The 18,129-nt window shown below is 40.1% G+C and overlaps 1 protein-coding gene across 1 annotated transcript in view; it reads left to right on the plus strand.

The window, feature by feature from the left end:
• The first annotated feature begins 11,018 nt into the window (after positions 1-11,018).
• LIMS1 (LIM zinc finger domain containing 1) overlaps positions 11,019-18,129 on the plus strand; it is a 147,745-nt gene continuing 140,634 nt past the window's right edge. The window contains exon 1 of the mRNA XM_012440707.2: positions 11,019-11,125. Within this exon, the coding sequence (XP_012296130.1) occupies positions 11,094-11,125 (32 nt within the window). The 5' untranslated portion in view covers positions 11,019-11,093. The remainder of the gene's footprint in view (positions 11,126-18,129) is intronic.

Here is an 18,129-nt window from a genome sequence, read left to right on the forward strand (position 1 = left end):
AAACAGAAATGACGAATGCCTTTGATGGGTTCATCAAAAGAATGGACATGACCAGAGAAAGAATCAGTGAGATGTCAATAGATACTTCAAATGTTGACATACAATGAGAAAAAAGAATGCTAAAGAAAAAACAGACTCAAGAACTGTGAGACAATTATAGCAGGTGGAACATAGACTTTTTGGAAATACCAGAAAGAGGAGAAAAAGATAAAGAAACAGAAGAAACATTTGAAGCAACAGTGACTTAAAATGTCCCCAAATTAATGATAGACACAGCTATGGTCTGAATGTTTTTGTCTCCTCAAAAGTTATATTGAAATTTAATCCTCAATATGATAGTAGTGAGGTGGGGCTTTGGGGAGTCAATCAGGTTATGAGGGCTTCATCCTCAGGACTGGGATTAGTGCCCTTATGAAAGAAGCCCTAGGGAATTAGCTAGCCCCTGATACCATGTGAGGACAAAACTAGAATGCACCATCTATGAGGAATCAGGGCTTCACCAGACATTGCTAGTTACTGACCAGACACTGCTAATGCCTTGGCCTTGGACATCTCAGCCCCCAGAACTGTAAAAAATAAAATTTGTTGTTTATAAGCTCCCTAGTTTATGATATTTTTGTCATAGCCCAAATGAACTCAGGTAGACACAAAAGAACAGATCCAGGAAGCTCAAAAAACACCATATGGAATAACAAAAATGCTACATCTAATATACACACTTAGATGTAGCATTTTTGTTATTTCACAAGTATATATACTGCATATATATATATATATATATATATTTTTTTTTTTTTTTGAGGTGGAGTTTCACTCTTGTTGCCCAGGCTGGAGTGCAATGGCATGATCTCAGCTCACTGCAGCCTCCACCTCCCAGGTTCAAGCAATTCTCCTACCTCAGACTCCCAAGTACCTGGGATTACAGGCATCCGCCACTACGCCTGGCTAATTTTTGGTATTTTTAGTAGAGACAGGGTTTCACCATGTTGGCCAGGCTGGTCTCGAAGTCCTGGCCTCAGATGATCTGCCCGCCTCAGCCTCCCAAAGTGCTGGGATTACAGGCATGAGTCACTGCACCTGCCAAAGTATCTTGTCTAGACACAGATCTCACTCCTTTCACAAAAATTAACTTAAAATGGATCATTAGACCTAAATGTAAAATACAAAACTATACAATTCCTAGAAGATAACGTAAGAGAAAACTCATGTGACCTTGGATTTGGTGATGGCATTTTAGATATAATATCAAAAACATGACTCATAAAAGAAAAAATTGGTAAGTTGGACTTCACTAAAATTAAATTGTTCTGCTTGCAAAGGACACTGTTAAGAGAATGGAAAGGTAAGCCATTAACTGGCAGAAAAATCTTTGCAAAAAATATAGTTCTTTATATATAATATATATTATATATAACATATATAATATATATTATATATAACATATATAATATATATTATATATAACATTTATATATTATATATGACATTATATATACAATATACATAACATTGTATGTTATATATAACATTGTATATGTAATAAATATACAATGTTTAATATGTTATATAACATATACAATATATATTATATATGACATATATACTATATATAACATTGTATATATAATATGTAATATGTATATTATGCATTATATATTATATAATAGATAAATTAATATAAATTTATATATATGTAAATTATATATATAATTATATAATACGTTATATAACATATTAAACATTGTATATATATTAAACATTGTATATATATTGTATATATAATGCCATATATAATATATAGTATATATATGTTATATATATTATATGTATATATTTTATATACATATATATATTTTGAAAAAGGCAAAACTGTGGAAACAGTAAAAAGTTCAGTGGTTGCCAGGAGTTAGGAGTGGGGGTGGTGGATGAATGGTGGAGCACAGCTGATTTTTAGGGTAGTGAAACTATTCTGTTTGATTTTGTAATGATGAATACATGTCATTATACATTTGTCAAAATCCAGATAATATAGTGTCAAGTGCGTCACTTGCATAAAGAGACCACCAGGCAGGCTTTGTGTGAGCAACCTGGCTATTTATTCACCCGGGTGCAGGCGAGCTGAGTCCCAGAAGAGAGTCAGCGAAGGGCAGAGGGATACGAGTTGGTTTTATAGGTTGGGGCAAGTGGTCAGTTAAAGGTGGTAATCTATTTTAGGGAGGGTAAGGGTGTCATGGGATGTATGGACACAAGGGTAGGGGTCGGTATTCTATCTTGGGGAGGGTAAGGGTGTCAAGGGATGCATGATCACAAGGGTAGGGGTCATCTATTACAAACAGGCATGATCATAAGGGTGGGGGTTATCAGTTGCAAGCAGTAAATTACATAGTTACAATGGTGGGGGTCCTGAGAAACCCAATGTCCAGGGGAAATTCCACAAAGCTGAGCAGGAACAATGGCTGCAGGTTGCAGGTTGCAGGGGGAGAGCAATTAGTTGAGGCAGGAACAAGTTGCTTCACTTCTTTTTGTGACCACCTGGTTACTTGTGGTTACTTCAGACTTTCTAGCTCCTGGGGACCATCCAGAGGTGTATGTGCGGGTCTCCAAGGCTAAAATAGCCAGGCTTGGACTTGGAGGCCTGACATATACAACACCAAGAATGAACCCCAATGTAATCCATGGACTACTGTTAATAAAATTTTAATAATGGCTCATCAATTATAACCAATGTACTAAACTAATGCAAGATGTTAATAATAAGGAAAACTGTGTGAGGGGGGGAGGGTTTGGGTTAAGAGGGCATATGGGAATTCTCAACTGTTTGCTCACTTTTCTGATAGGCTGAAATTGTTCAAACAATAAAGTATATTATTAATAGTTTTCAAAAATTCACTCAAAGGGCTAAATAGCAGAATGCACATGACGATAGGTCTTTGTGAACTTGAAGACAGATTAGAAATGGTAGACTGAAATCCTACAAAATCAGTAATTACATTAAATGTAAATGGTCTAAATATACCAACTATAAGGCAGACTGTCAGACTAAATTAAACAAACAAGACCCAAGTACATGCTATTTATAATAAAATAACTTTCAATATACACTAATTGATTAAAATGAAAAGAATAGAAAAATGCAAATAGTAATCAAAGAAAATTAAGCTGGGTGTGGTAGCTTACACCTGTAATTTTAGCACTTTGGGAGGCCAAATAAGGAAGATTTCTTGAGGCTAGGAGTTCCAGACCAGCCTGGGCAGCAGAGTGAGATCCCACCTCTACAAATGAAAAAATTGTTTAAATAGCCCAGCATGGTGGCATGCATGGTATAATATACCCTAGCTGCTCAGAAGGTTGAGGTGGGAGAATCACTTGAGCCCAGGATTTGAGGTTACAGCAAGCTATGATTGCACCACTGCACTCCTGCCTGGGCAACAGAATGAGACCCTGTATCTAAAAAAATTAGCAAAAGAAAAAGAAAATTAGAGTATCTATATCAATATCAAAGTAGACTTCAAACAAAGATGATTACCATGAATAAAGGATATTACATAATTATTAAAGGGTCAATTCAATAAGAAGACATAACAGTCATAAATGTGTAAACATAATTCCACAGTTAAAGGAATCAGGAGGCCTGACAGATGCTTATTTCAGGTCTGTGGTAAGGGATGTACAAAGTGAACCAGGACTAATGAAGTTATAGTAAAACTCCAAAAGACTAATAAAGTCATTTAAAAGACTAATGGAGTCATATGAAAAGGTCCCAGGAGTCAGCAGAAAGGGCTCCCCTTGGCTAACTCTGGAACATTTTGACAGTTTGAGCATCAATAAGAGTAATGAACCATAATTGACTAGAACACATTTAAAACATAAAAATTCTTGAGTCCATAATCATAGTCAACAAAGATGAAAACAAAACATCTTATTTGTCACTGCTAGGAATGGCTATTATTCAATTTCTTATTCTAAAATTGGTAATTAAAGGTAAATAAACAATTTTCTTTATCTGCAGTGGAACTAAGTTTTAGATACAAGATAACCCCAGTAGATATGGGAAAGTTCTTTAGAGGTAAGAATGACAGTTAATAAATGTAGAAAAAAGAAGACAATTTAATCACCATTTTGCAGCTTCTAATTAAATAACTGATTCAAGAAAGAATCATTACTGCATGCTAAAACCATTAAGGGAAAGCTGTCAAAGATCTTAACATATCAACCCATAGAATACTTTCTAGTGGCAAGAAGATAAACAGATAGTTACCTTAACCCTATGATCTTAGGATCTCTAAAAATGTACACTGGTTATTCTAGTTAGCAAAGAATAAAAAATAATAATAAAAATTTAAAAAAATTTCTAATAATGGGTACACTGGATATTATGTGAAGAAAATGGCATCAGGCCGGGTATGGTGACTCACACCTGTAATCCCAGCACCTTCAGAGGCCGAGGTGGGTGGATCACCTGAGGCCAGGTGTTTGAGACCAGCCTGGCCAACATGGTGAAATCCTATCTCTACTAAAATTACCAAAATTACCTGGGTGTGGTGGCGAGCATATGTCATCCCAGCTGCTTGGGAGGCTGAGGCAGAAGAATCACTTGAACCTGGGAGGCAGAGGTTGCAGTGAGCTGAGATCGTTCCCCCCCAGCCTGGGAAACAAGAGGAAACTCTTCACTGAAAAAAAAAAAAAAAAGAAAATGGCATCAACTGTGAAGAATTATTGCCCAGCATGTTTAATGTAATTGTATTTAAGCCTAAAATTCTGCTTTACTAGAAATTAAAAAAATAATAATACAGTTAGAAAACACCATGAAGAAACAATCAAATAAATACAGAAAGTGAGACAATTGACCTAACTTCTATAAGTCAAGTGGCTATGTCTCTCCAATAAGTTCAAAGTCAAGAAAAAAGAATGGGGGTCAGGTACTACACTTGATTTTTAAAAAGCTTAGAGACAAACAATGAAATGCAACCTATGCTCCTTTATTAGAACCCTCTTTAAACAAACCAGCTCTCAAAGACATTTTTTTGCGTCAAAAAGGGAAATGTGAATGTAGTCGGGTTATTAGACAACATTTAGAAAGCACTGTTAGAGCCAGGCGCAGTGACTCACACCTGTAATTCCAGCACTTTGGGAGGCTAAGGAGGGCGGATCACAAGGTCAGGACATCTAGACCGTGAGATTTCATGTTGATCACCACCTATGGGGGTCTGTCCTGTAAACCCTAACTCTGTGATGAATAAAATACACACACACACCAAGTACAGTGATCAAGTGGGCTAGCAAGGTCATCAGCTGCTCTCAGAAGGCGATTGCATCTACCTGACCTTACTAGCTGTTCCTCCTCACATTTAGTCAGTATAGATTTAATAACAGAGGTTCTAAGTCAACACACTTGTGGATAATTAACATGGTTACAAGAGCGGTTATACAAATGATAAAAGCTCTGGTCTGGGCCCAGAACAAACACCATTAACTGGTAATCCCCCTTCGACCTCCCTTCCCTTCGAGAGGACCATCCAGCACAAAGTTTACATGAGTAAACAAACTAGTTAGAGTAAAGACAAAGGAATACATAGGGTAAACAGACTTAACTGGAGAAGCTTTTATTATCCCTAATATTTGCCCTATGATCTAATACCCTAAGGTAAGAAGTGGCTATCTTCAGCCTGTCCCATTATTAAAAACCTTTTGGCCTTCCAAAAGGTTTGAGACTGTATCTTATAACTTTCCCTAATATTTCTCTTAATATTTTGCCAACCCTAGACCATCATGGCCAACATGGTGAAACCTCATCTCTACTAAAAATACAAAAATTAGCTGGGTGTGGTAGCACACACCTCTAGTCCCAGCAACTCAGGAGGCTGAGGCAGGAGAATCACTTGAACCAGGGAGGCAGAGGTTAAGATTGTGCCATTGCACTCTAGGCTGGGTGACAGAGTAAGACTCTGTCTCAAAAAAAAAGCACTATTACTTGTGTTAGGTATGAAAATTGGGTGATTATATTGTAAAAAGAATTCCTTCTTTAAAAAAGATGCATTCTGGCCGGGCATGGTGGCTCATGCCTGTAATTCCAGCACTTTGGGAGGCCGAGGCAGGCGGATTGCCTGAGCTTAGGAGTTCGAGACCAGTCTGGTCAACATGGTGAAACCCCAACTCTACTAAAAATACAAAAAAATTAGCTGGGCGTGGTGGCGTACGCCTGTAATCTCAGCTACTCAGGAGGCTGAGGCAGAAAAATTGCTTGAAGCCAGGAGGCAGAGGTTGTGGTGAGCCGAGATTATACCACTGCACTCCAGCCTGGCGACGGAGCAAGATTCCTTCGTCAAAACAAACAAGATGCATTCTAAAGTATCTAGGGATGAAGAGTTTAAAGTAATTTACTTCAAACTACAGTGAAAAAAATTAAACACTGCAATATTAATTACTAAATCTAGATGGTAGCTTTACAATATTCATAGATGAACATATTTCCTTTAAATTTCTATGTGCTTAACATTTTTCATATTAATAAGTAATAATATATGTATTACATTGGGAAATATATAACTACGATTGACAGAAAATAACACTAAAAGTGCAGGATCGCCAACTCTATCTGGGAGGCAAGATTATAGGGACTTCAATTTTCTTTTCACGTTAGCTTTAAATATTATTATGTTAGTTTATGCTTACACTTTCATCATTTCCTTGCATTTGTTTTGATCTATATTTATTTATATTTCTCCGTGGGCATGCATTCTCAACTACTGATTTCACACAGTAGAAAAGGGCTTCTCCGTAGTTCACAAGTATTTGCATCTCCACTGAAGAACCCAACCCAGAGTGAGACTGAAACTTCTTAGCTTCAATTCGAAATCCCTAAGTAGGGGGTCTGGCCCTGCAGACTTTAGTGCCCTTCTCTGGTCTAATTACCTCCAACCAGAAGGGTGGGGTCCACTGTACAAACATGGGCAGTTCCCACAGACAGGAGGAGCTGGGTAGACACCCGAAAAAGTGTTCTCTACACTCTCCCTCTATTTTTATGAACATCACTTGCTAAATTATTAAAATTGACTCCTAACTTCTCTCCTTGGCATCTGAGTTCCTTCTCTCAAAACACATACACATAAATACTTTCATAAACAATGCCCTTCATTAAGTTTTTGTTTAAAAACATCCATATCTACCCTATACATTCTTATCAATATTTTTTTTTTCATAGAAAATCTGGCATCCCTTAACATTCAGGATCCTAATGATCTGGCTCTTCCTTGCTTCTTTCAACTTTATGTCCATTCTTTTGGCTACTTGTTCCAAGACTATGCCACCATCTTTACACCCATACACCCACTCAGATTCCTTTTATTTTTTTAATTAAGATGTATTGTCTTAACAGTTTTTAAATGCACAGTGCTGTAGCATGAAGTACATTCACATTGCTGTGCAACCATCACCACCATCCATCTCCAGAATTTTTTCTCTTGCAAAACTGAAGCTCTGTCCCCATTAAACAGTAACTCTCTACTCCCCAATCTATACCCTTGACAACACCAATTCTACTTTCTTGGAATTTCATTATTCTAGGTATTTCACATTAGTGAGATCGTACATATTTGTACTTTTTATGATTTGCTTTTTTCACTAAGTATAACGTTCTCAAGGGTCATCCATGTTGTAGCATGAGTCAGAATTTCTTTCCTTTTTTTTTTTTTGAGATGGAGTCTTTATCTTGTTGCTCACACTGGAGTACAATGGCATGAACTCAGGTCACTGCAACCTCCATCTCCTGGGTTCAAGCGATTTTCCTGCCTCAGCCTCCCAAGTAGCTGGGATTACAGGTGCCCACCACCACGCCCAGCTAATTTTTGTACTTTTAGAGGAGATGGGATTTTACCATGTTGGCCAGACTGGGCTCAAACTCCTGACCGCAGGTGATATGCCTGCCTCGGCCTCCCAAAGTGCTGGGATTACAGGTGTGAGCAACAGCACCTGGCCAGAATTTCCTTCCTTTTTAAGGGATTATAAATAAATATTCCATTGTATGAATGTACCACATTCTATTTATCCATTTCTGGACATTTAGGTGGTTTCTACCTTTTAGCTATTGTGAAAATGCTACTATGAATATGGATGTGCAAAAATCTCTTCAAGATATTGCCTTCACTTCTTTGGGATATATGTCCAGGCATGGAATTGCTAGATCACATGGCAACTGTATCTTTAATTTTTTAAAGAACTGCCATACTGTTTTCCACAGGAGCTGCACCATTCTACATTCCCTCCAACAGTGCACAAAGATGCCAATTTCTCCACACCCTTGCTAACATTATTTTCTGTTTTTTTAATAGTAGCCATCTGAACGGGTAGGAGGTGTATCTCACTGTGCTTTTAATTTGCATTTCCCTAATGATTAGTGACGTTGAGCATTTTTCATATATTTGTTGACCATTGTTATTTAACAGCTGCAGAGTATTCTAGGTAGAAACCATAATCTACTTAAACAATGTCCTGGATAAATAAACTTTCTCAGTTGTTCTTAAAAACAAATCTGCAACGGTGCTTCTTGTATATTCTTCTGTTTTCAATTTTTAAAAACTTTATTATAGAAATTTTCACATATACACTAAACTAGACAAGCTAATATAAAGAATACCATGCATCTATGAGGTAGTTTCAAGTTATCAACTTAGGGCCAATCTTGTTTCACTGATAATTCTACCCACATTCCCCACCCCCATATTTTATTTTAAAGTAAATTTCGGTGCTATCATTTAGTCTACAAATAGTTCCCTAGGGATCTTTAAAATTTGCTCTCTCTCTTTTTTTTTTAATCGGGATCTCACTCTGTCACCCAGGCTGCAGTGCAGTGGTGCAATTATAGCTGACTGGAATTACAGGTGTAGGCTGCCATGCCCAGTTAATTTAAATTTTTTTCTTTTTTTTTTTTTTTGTAGAGACGGGGGTCTCTCTTTGCTTCCCAGGCTGGTCTCAAACTCCTAACCTCAAGCAATCCTCCTGCTTCAACCTCTAAAAGTGCTGGGATTATAGGTGTGAGCCACTACACTCAACCAAATTTGTACATTCTTTTGGTATATATATATAAGAATACATCTGTAAGATAAATTCCAAAATATGAATTTCCTGGGCCAAAGTAGAGCTGAATTTTACATTGATAGCTATTGCCCACTTGTCCTTTTCAAAACTTGTATGGATTTATACTCCCATCAACAATAAATTAGCCAGGCATGCTGGCATGCACTTGTAAACCCTGCTACTCAAAAGGATAGTTTAAGTGCAAGAGTTCAAGACCAGTGTGGGCAACATAGGGAGACCTCCGGGGGCAGGGGTGGAGGGAAGGGTTTCCCCTATCCTCATCAAAACAGTATATAGTCAAACTTTTCATCTGCATTTGTGAAAAGTTATATTTTTTATTTTATGATTATTAAATACCTTCCTGTGCTTTAAAAAATCATTTGTATTTTTCTGTGAAAACCTGCTTTTCTCTGACTTGAACATTTTTGTACTTATTTTTTTTTAATAATTAGAACTTTTTGTCATGCATCTTACAAATATTTTTCTTGGTTGGGTTTGTTATATTTATTTGCTATGCAGAAAATTTAGTTTTCTGTGTAGTTACATTTATCAATTTTTTTTTTTTTTTGAGACAGAGTCTTGGTGTGTCTCCCAGGCTGGAGCGCAATGGGTGATCTCAGCTCACTGCAACCTCCACCTCTCGGGTTCAAACAATTCTCCTGCCACAGTCTCCCAAGTAGTTGGGATTACAGGCGCCCGCCACTACACCCGACAAAATTTTTGTATTTTTAGTAGAGATGGGATTTCACCATTTTGGTCAGGCTGGTCTCGAACTCCTGACGTCAGGTGATCCACCCACCTCGGTCTCTCAAAGTGTTGGGATTACAGGCGTGAGCCACCGCGCTCGGCCTACATTTATCAATTTTTACTTGTATGGTTTATATGCTATTTGTAAAGTCGCCACTCCAACCTTAGTTTTGTTTTGCTTTTTTCCCTTGTTTTCTTCTGGTATTTTTATATCCTCTCTCTCTCTCTTTTTTTTTTTTTTTTTTTTTTGAACATTTAACTATTTGCCTTGTTTGAAATTTACTTTGATGTAAGGACATCAAATAGATCCAGCGTTTTTCTCACATGCCTCGACTGGCAAGAGACCAAAATTTTCATTCTATTACTAGAGAGTAGGTATAGTTACAGTATCAGATACCCTGACAGAGATAATTTATCCTCAGGATGAATCACCTGTCTTACCTATTAGATCCTTTGTAGATTTCAGGTTTTGATAGATGGAATGGGCGAAGACAATAAGAGCTAGCAAGGAAGAAAAGGATGCACAGGCAAGACTGGAATCTCTCCAAGAAAGGTAAACTTTTCTTAACTCACAAGTTAACAAACAAAGTCTGCAGGCTCCGCGCGGAGTTCAGGGACCCAGCGATGGCTAATGCAGACCAGGCCCTCCCGGAAGGCCGGCCAGCAGGCCAGACAGAGCCTTCGCACGGAGTCCCCTTAGGCGCCGTCGCCAGGACCGGGCGGAACCCTGTGGCGCTCCCACCACCGGGACGGAGGCCGCTGCCAGGACCGCGCAGCGACGCTGGTGGAACCAGAGGAGCCTCGAGGCAAAGAGAGCCGGACCCGCTCCCTGCGCCCGTCACCGCCATCCATCTTGGGAACTCGATCCCCGAGCCGCCGCGGCATTCCGAGGGCTCCCAAGGAGCCCCCACCCCTACCACTAGCGACCCTTGCGCCAGCCTCCCAGTCGAGCCTGGGCTCGGAGGTGGGGGTGGGCCCGCCGCGTGCCCCGCCCCATCACGCCCCGCCCACATAGCCAGTCCCCGCCCTCCTGCGCCCGCTCCGCCAGTCTCCGCCCCTCACTGCCCTGCCGCACCCGCCCCTCACCGCCTTCCCGCGCGGCGCGCCTGGCCGTCCCCCGCCTCGCGCGGCGCCGCGCGGCCCGCCCCTGGCCCTCCTCCCCTTCCTGCTCCGGGCCCGCCAGTAGGCGATCAAGGCGGCGAGGGACGAGAACGCGGCTGGAGCGGCGCCGGGAGGCGAGGGGCTGAGAGACGGCGGCGACTGAAAGCGGAGAGATGCTAGGCGTGGCGGCCGGGATGACCCACAGGTACTGGCCGCGCCGCGCGGCGCCCGCCACATAAGCCCCGCCGCTCCCGGCGGGCCTTCAGGCCGGGTCTGACGCGGGCGGGCGGCCGGGCTTTCTCCGCGGCCTCCCCGGGGCTGCAGGGAGCCTGGCCCCCCCTCCACAGCGCTCGAGTGGCGGCGTGGCTGCGTGCGGGCCCGGGGAGTAGACGGCTGCTATTCACTCCCGAGTGTTCGCGGTGGCACAGGGGCTGACGCCGCCTAGCTGCTCCGAGGGTTCCTGACTACAAATCAGTATTTGCCGAGCTAATCATTTATCTTCTAGCGGTAGGGATCAGCGGGTCGCAGACGTGTTGGTCTCCGGACCCCTCTTGAAACTAGAGGACCCAGAAGGGTGGCTATCTCCACAAACTGTAGTAGGAAGGAAAACCGAGACACTGAAGTTAACATACATACCACATTTTTATGCAACATAGGATTTTGCCAAAACAAAAAAGTTCGTGGGACTAGTTGCATCCTTTACAGTTTGGGAATCTCTTGAGTCGTCTGGCTTAGTGGAGACAACTGCTACTTAAGTTCTCCCATCTGCTTTGCGTTCAGTCTGTTGCTATATATTTTCATAGGAAGAAAATCTGATCTTAACACAGATGTGCAGTTGGAAAAGGGAGGGCTCTCTTAGTAGCTTTTTCAGATAATTGTGGGTGTTATTACTACACCAAAACTACGTAAGTGGAAGTTTCTCAAAGGCTCGTTTGGACATGGAATCTGAAGCAGCTATCAGTGGACTTTTCACACAGTTACGTTAAAATTTCTTGGTCTGTCTTGCAGTTTGAAAGGATCTGAAGCTACTGTCAGTGACCTTTGCACACAGTTACGTTAAAATTCCTTGGTCTGTCTTGCAGTTTGAATGGACTTGTTACCCATTGTAACACCATATATTTGTCATTTGGAAAATATTGGCTCACTGAGTTAGGCAGATCCCAAGCTGACGCATTTCATTAATAGTACTGAATAACATTCATTAGCATCACTATTATTTCATTAGGAAAGTCTCTATGTTAAAAGCCATCAGATACAAGGTAGTGCTTACAAGTTTTCCAAAATTGCAATTTTCAATTGAAAGCTTGCTTTTTATCATTGGAAACAAAATACAGTCAGTTGTTTTTCTCAAAGTGACACTCTTCAGTTTCAAGGAAATGTCTGGCAATGCAGGTTTAAATAACCCTAATTTGTCAGTTCTTTCCAGTAAAAATGGTATTTCATGAAACAAGTAATTCAGCTCATCGGTCAATTATAGAAGTACACACCTGCCATGTGGTCACAAGTAACAAAAAAGAGAGTCAAAGCTCAAGACTTAATAACATTAATAATTTGTACTCCTTCATCATGGACTTTTTTCCTTAAAAAAAAGTATTGACTAGTAAGTTGATATAAAATTTAAAGTATATGTGAGATATTAAGAATAATGGATATGTAGTGTAAGTAAAGGAGATAATAGTTTCCTTTTACGACCTTCAAACCTCTCTCTGATCCAGTGTCTCTCCCCATCTCATCCCCTTCCCATTCTGAACTTGCCATTAGTAATTTACTTTTTGGAGGGAAGGTATTAAGTTCATTCAAATAGTTGTGCATCCATCATCATCATACATGTCCAGAAATCTTTGTCTTACAAAACTGAAACTATACCTATTAAACAATAACTCCCCATTCCCCTCCTCCCGCCAGCACCGTCCTACTTTCTGTCTATGATTTTGACTACTGCTAGTACCTCATATCTCATATAAGTGGAATCATACACTATTTGTTGTGTATGTCATAGTTGGTTCCTTTTTGTGCTAAGTAGTGCTACATGGTATGGATGTACAGCACTTTAACTGTTCACATGTTGAAGGACATTCAGGCTGTTACAGTTTTGGGCTATTAAGAAAGCTACTATGAACATATAGACAGGTATTTTGTTGCTGTTTTTGAGATAGTGTCTTGTTCTGTCACCCAGGCTGGAGTGGAGTGCAGTGGCATGATCGCAACTTACTGCAGCCTCAACCTCCCAGGCTGAAGCAATCCTTTGACCTCTGTCCCCCAAGTAGCTAGAACTACAGGCACACGCCACCATGCTTGGATAATTTTTGTATCTTTTTGGTAGAGACAGGGTTTCACCATGTTGTCCAGACTAGTCTCAACTCCTGGGTTTAAGTGATCCGCCCACCTCAGCTTCCCAAAGAACTGGAATTTTAAAGCCACTGTGCCCGGCCTACACAGGTTTTATGTGAACATAAGTTTTCCTTTTCTGAGATAAATGTCCAAGAGTGTGCAATTGCCAGGTTGTACAGAAATTGCATGTTTAGCTTTTTTTTTTTTTTTTTTTTGAGACAGAGTCTCACTCTATCGCCAGGCGCCAGGCTGGAGTGCAGTGGCACAATCTTGGCTCACTGCAACCTCTGCCTCCTGAGTTCAAGCAATTTTCCTCCCTCAATCTCCCGAGTAGCTGGGACTACAGGCGCGCACCACCACACCCAGCTAATTTTTGTATTTTTTAGTAGAGACAGGGTTTCACCATGTTGGCCAGGATGGTCTCGATTTCTTGACCTCGTGATCCGCCTGCCTTGGCCTCCAAAAGTGCTAGGATTACAGGTGTGAGCCACCGCGCCCAGCCTGCATGTTTAGCTTTTTAAGAAACTGACAGATTTTTCCAGAGTGACTGTACCATTTCATCAAGAACATTTAAAAGTGAAATTGGCATTATTTTCCTGTGAGTTCATGGAGGAAAAGACTTCAGGGACACTACTACTGCCCTGATTAGTGCGAGTGACAAGCAGTTGTACCGACTGTTGTTTTTGCACTATCTGTGTGAACACAGTGCACAATGCTGCAGTGACTTCTTCTTAGGAATGTCTTAGTATGATGAAAATAGTTTTGATCTCTCAGATCCCTTAAAAAGGTCTTGGAGACCCTCAGAGGTTCAAGGCCATACTTTAAGAACCACTGTTAAAGACATAGTCCTAAGTGATAAGGGATATGCAGGTATTGGGGATATTTAAAAAGGAACAAATACAAAGATTCTCTTAAAATTGTTCTTGAATGCTTGTGGTAGTGTGTGCTTTTTAGTTTTGGGGAGTTTTAGTAGGCCGCAATAACTAAAACTTGAGGAACCATTATGGAAGAAGCAACTTTCTGCCTTTCAGGATTTTCCCTGGTAAGAAGATGGCCAGTTGCATTATGAAGAGAGAAAATGCCACGGGCCTGAGTGTCTTCACACCTTTTCAGTGCTCTGTGCCTGTTTGTATGGTGAAAAAATTGAACTCATGATTTTTAAGAAAAGTAAGGAAAGTTTGGTGGTAGAAAAGATAATTTCAGTTCTGGTGGTTCTGTTACTTGCAGGCTTAGAGAAAACTGTCCATCAGGATTGTGCTGTCTTGATTTTATTTGATCATTCCCACCCTTTCCCTTTACTATAGCCCCTTGACCCGTCTCCTGGGCAGTTCTTTCCTTTGCTAAATGTGGGCACAGCAGGTAGGCTTTCCTTTCCTCTTAGAGATGGGAGCCTTGGGGCCCCTTCACTGGGTCAGAGAAACTTCATAGCTACAGCAGATCACTAACAGGAGAGCAGAGCTTTACTGTGCAAGTCTCTATTTTCAATAATGTGTTTGCTCTTCAGATAGTCGTTTAAATAAACCTCAGTATAAGTCATGTTCTTACCTAGGTTTGCACTTAAACTGAAGGAAAAACATCTCAAACCATTTTGTCAATTTTATAGTTCTTATAACTACGCTTTAAGCTGTGGTTTCCCACCCACAGGGATATCGTCTACATTATATGGTGGACTGTTGCCACATTGTCTTCCAAAAACTTTAATTTTAAGACACTTGAGAAGCAGGAGCTGCACTGCCTGTTGCCATATACTGTGCATTCTTCAATGGAGGTTTTCTTTTCTCTTTTCCTCATATAATCTCTTTTATTTGATCATCTCAGACATTTCCACTTTGGATCTTACTGCAGGAATGAGTAAGGGAGACATTTTCCTGTATCTTTTTTTCATGTTGGAGCATGTTTTGGAGCTTGATGAATCTGCAGTGACATTTAACAGAGGGGTGGGGCAGCTGCAGATAAAGCAAGGGCTGAAGAGTGCATTCTGTGAGAGGTAGGAAGAAAGGTGCAAGTCAGTAGTTCACCTGCTGGCAGCATGTGCTGGTGTGGGAGGCAGGGCACTCAGCATTAGCACACCAGGAGTCCAGGGCTTTCAGGATGTCTGAGTAGCAGGCAAGGTAAAACAAGATAACAAACAACATACATTTACAAAGAATGTTTACACATACATTCTCTTTCTACAAAAATGGAATCATAGTCATACTGTTCTGCAACTGCTTTTTTTTAATATTAAAAAAGCTTTGGTAAAATATGCAAAACAAGATTTACTATTTTAACCATTTTTAAGTTTACAGTTCTGTGGCATTATGTACATTCATGTTGCTGTGCAACCATCACTACCCTTCCTTTCCAGAACTTTTTCATCTTCCCAAACTGAAACTCTGTGTCCGGTAAATATTAACTCTCTATTTCTGGCAGCTGTTTTTTTTTTTACTTCAACAAGCTGTCTTAGAGGTTTTTTAGAATGGTATATCTGGGTTTATCTTATGTTTTTTAACCTTAGTTTTAATGGCCGCATAGTAGTTCACAGTGTACATGTGATATGATTCATATAACCAGTCCTTGACTAGTGGTATTTGGGTTATATTTTTTAATTATCACAAACACTTTGAACATCTCTGCTAGAGTGTTTTTTGTTTTGTTTTTGAGACAGGGTCTCACTCTGTCACCCAGGCTGGAGTACAGTGGTGCAGTCATGGCTCACTGAAACCTCAACTGCAGGGATGGTGCATGCCACCATCCATGGCTAATATTTTGTATTTTTTGTGAAGACAGGGTTTCCCCACGTTGCCCAGCCTAGTCCTGAACTCCTGGACATGAGCGATTCACCCTCTTTGGCCTCCCAAAGTTCTGGGATTATAGGCATGAGCCACCACACCCAGCTACTAGAGTTTTTGTAGTTTCCTGAGTGTAGAGTTAGTATGTGCATGGATGGTTGGGTCCATATTCTAGTCCCAGTTCTGTCCCTTCATGGCTCTTTGACCTTGGCGCTGTCAGCATCTTTAAGCCTCAGATTCTTAATTTATAAAGTAATCCCACCTATCTCAGAGGTTGTTGTGATAATTAAGTATGAAGGCAAATGCAGGCATTTCTGAAAGGATACAGATGAAATTTTTAGTAATTGTTGCTTCTGGAGAGGGAGTCTAGGCACTTGAGAATCTAGGATGAGAGGGAAATTTTTTATTGTGTAGCTTTTTGTACTGTTTTGATTTTTAAAATCATGTGTATGTTTTCATTTTAAAACCATTTAACACCATGCCAGGAACATAGTAGATGCTTAGTGAATCATCGTTTCCCATCATCCTGGTTCTTTTCTCTTGGACTTATACTGCTGCTAATGGCACTTCACATGGTTGTTTTTGTTTTTTTTCTTCCCTCCCTATAGCCACTTTCTTGCTGAGTTCTTACCTTAGAATTTTCTCTTGAATCCATCCTTTTTCTTTTTTCACTCTTTCTCACTGATTTCCTTTTCACCCTGGTTCTGAAAATCTTTCAGATGAACATAAGATAACAGTATTAAGGCTGGGAAAGACTTGAGAGAATGCAGAGCCAGTGCCCTGTGGACTGTATATTTATTCCAACTGGCTGGAAAAAATTCATGCACATATTAAAAATTTGAAGTGGAACAAATAATGTTTTTTGAAATGAGTATTTCTATTTTTCATTTAAATGCTGATAAAGTACAGATTCTTTTAAAGAGTTTGGAATTTGTGGTAGCAGTTATATAATGCATGCTTTATCTGTTAACATATGCTAAAAAGGACAATCATGGTGATATGAAGATCTAAGAAAATTTATTAACATTTAAAGAATGGCTTTATATGTGAAAAAGTTGGAACCTGCTGAACTAATGCACTAAGCACTTTAGTGGGTCCTCTGCATTAGCCCTTTATTTAAATAAACTGCTCCTTTATTTTACAGGACAGGAATTGCCTCGAGAGGTAAAATAGTTTATTCAAAGCTGAAGAGTGAGTTTAGCAGCAGGATTAGGAATACAGTCCAAGCTGTAGTTGTATTGTGGGGTCCCCTCTGCTATATTGCACTGGTTTGCTCTGTTACTTTATTCCCATTGCATTGTTACAGTTTTTTGTATGTATGTGTTTTATCTTTTTATCTGTAGTATATTGTAAATACCTTGAAGACCAAGACCTTAGCAGGCATAGCTGAGCCCATTAACATAGTGAGTCTAGAAATGTCTGAATGAATTATGGATGTTGGCCCAGATTGTTCTATTACAGGTGTCCTGGATGTCAGTCTCTTTCAAGTGATTCTTTTTGAAGAACACTTCAAAAGTGTTTTTGAAGACCTGTTATTCCTAGCACATGTAGTGGTGCCTGGAACTTTTCCTCCCCAGAGAGATCCCTTCTTATTGATGGGCTTCTTTACCAATGGATCAGCTGAGTGACAAATGTTACCAACTACTTAGACAGATTATATGTTTACTTCTCATTGGTAAATGTAGTTGTCGTTTTGTTTTTGTTTGTTTACTTTTAAAGCTAGGCACATTGCTGTCCCATATAAAATCTGCCTTGTTGATACAGTGAGGAAGGGAGGGAGAATGGACATTGGGTAGGTAGTTGCAGCTTTGCCACAGCTGGCTATTTCTCCTTCTCAGTGCAGTAGATTCAGCAAGATTTTCTTTTCTGTGCAGGGTACAGTGCAGGTACACCTGACTGATCTGTTGGTTTCAGATTTTTCTAAAGCACTATTTCAATCACGTATTTTCAAAATATTGAGAAGCTGCTTATTGCCTATCAAGTAGGTCCAAACTCCAGCACCTGGAATTTAAGGCTGTTTGTGATCTAGTCCAACCCATCTTCGTAGCCTTGTCACACACTATTTCCTTAGCTTGTGTCTCTCTAACGCACTGCCTTTTTCTGAAAA

This window comes from Aotus nancymaae, unplaced genomic scaffold (genome assembly GCF_030222135.1).
Source record: "Aotus nancymaae isolate 86718 unplaced genomic scaffold, 86718_ANA_hifiasm-v0.15.2.pri h1tg000155l, whole genome shotgun sequence".
In the NCBI taxonomy this organism is placed as follows: domain Eukaryota; kingdom Metazoa; phylum Chordata; class Mammalia; order Primates; family Aotidae; genus Aotus; species Aotus nancymaae.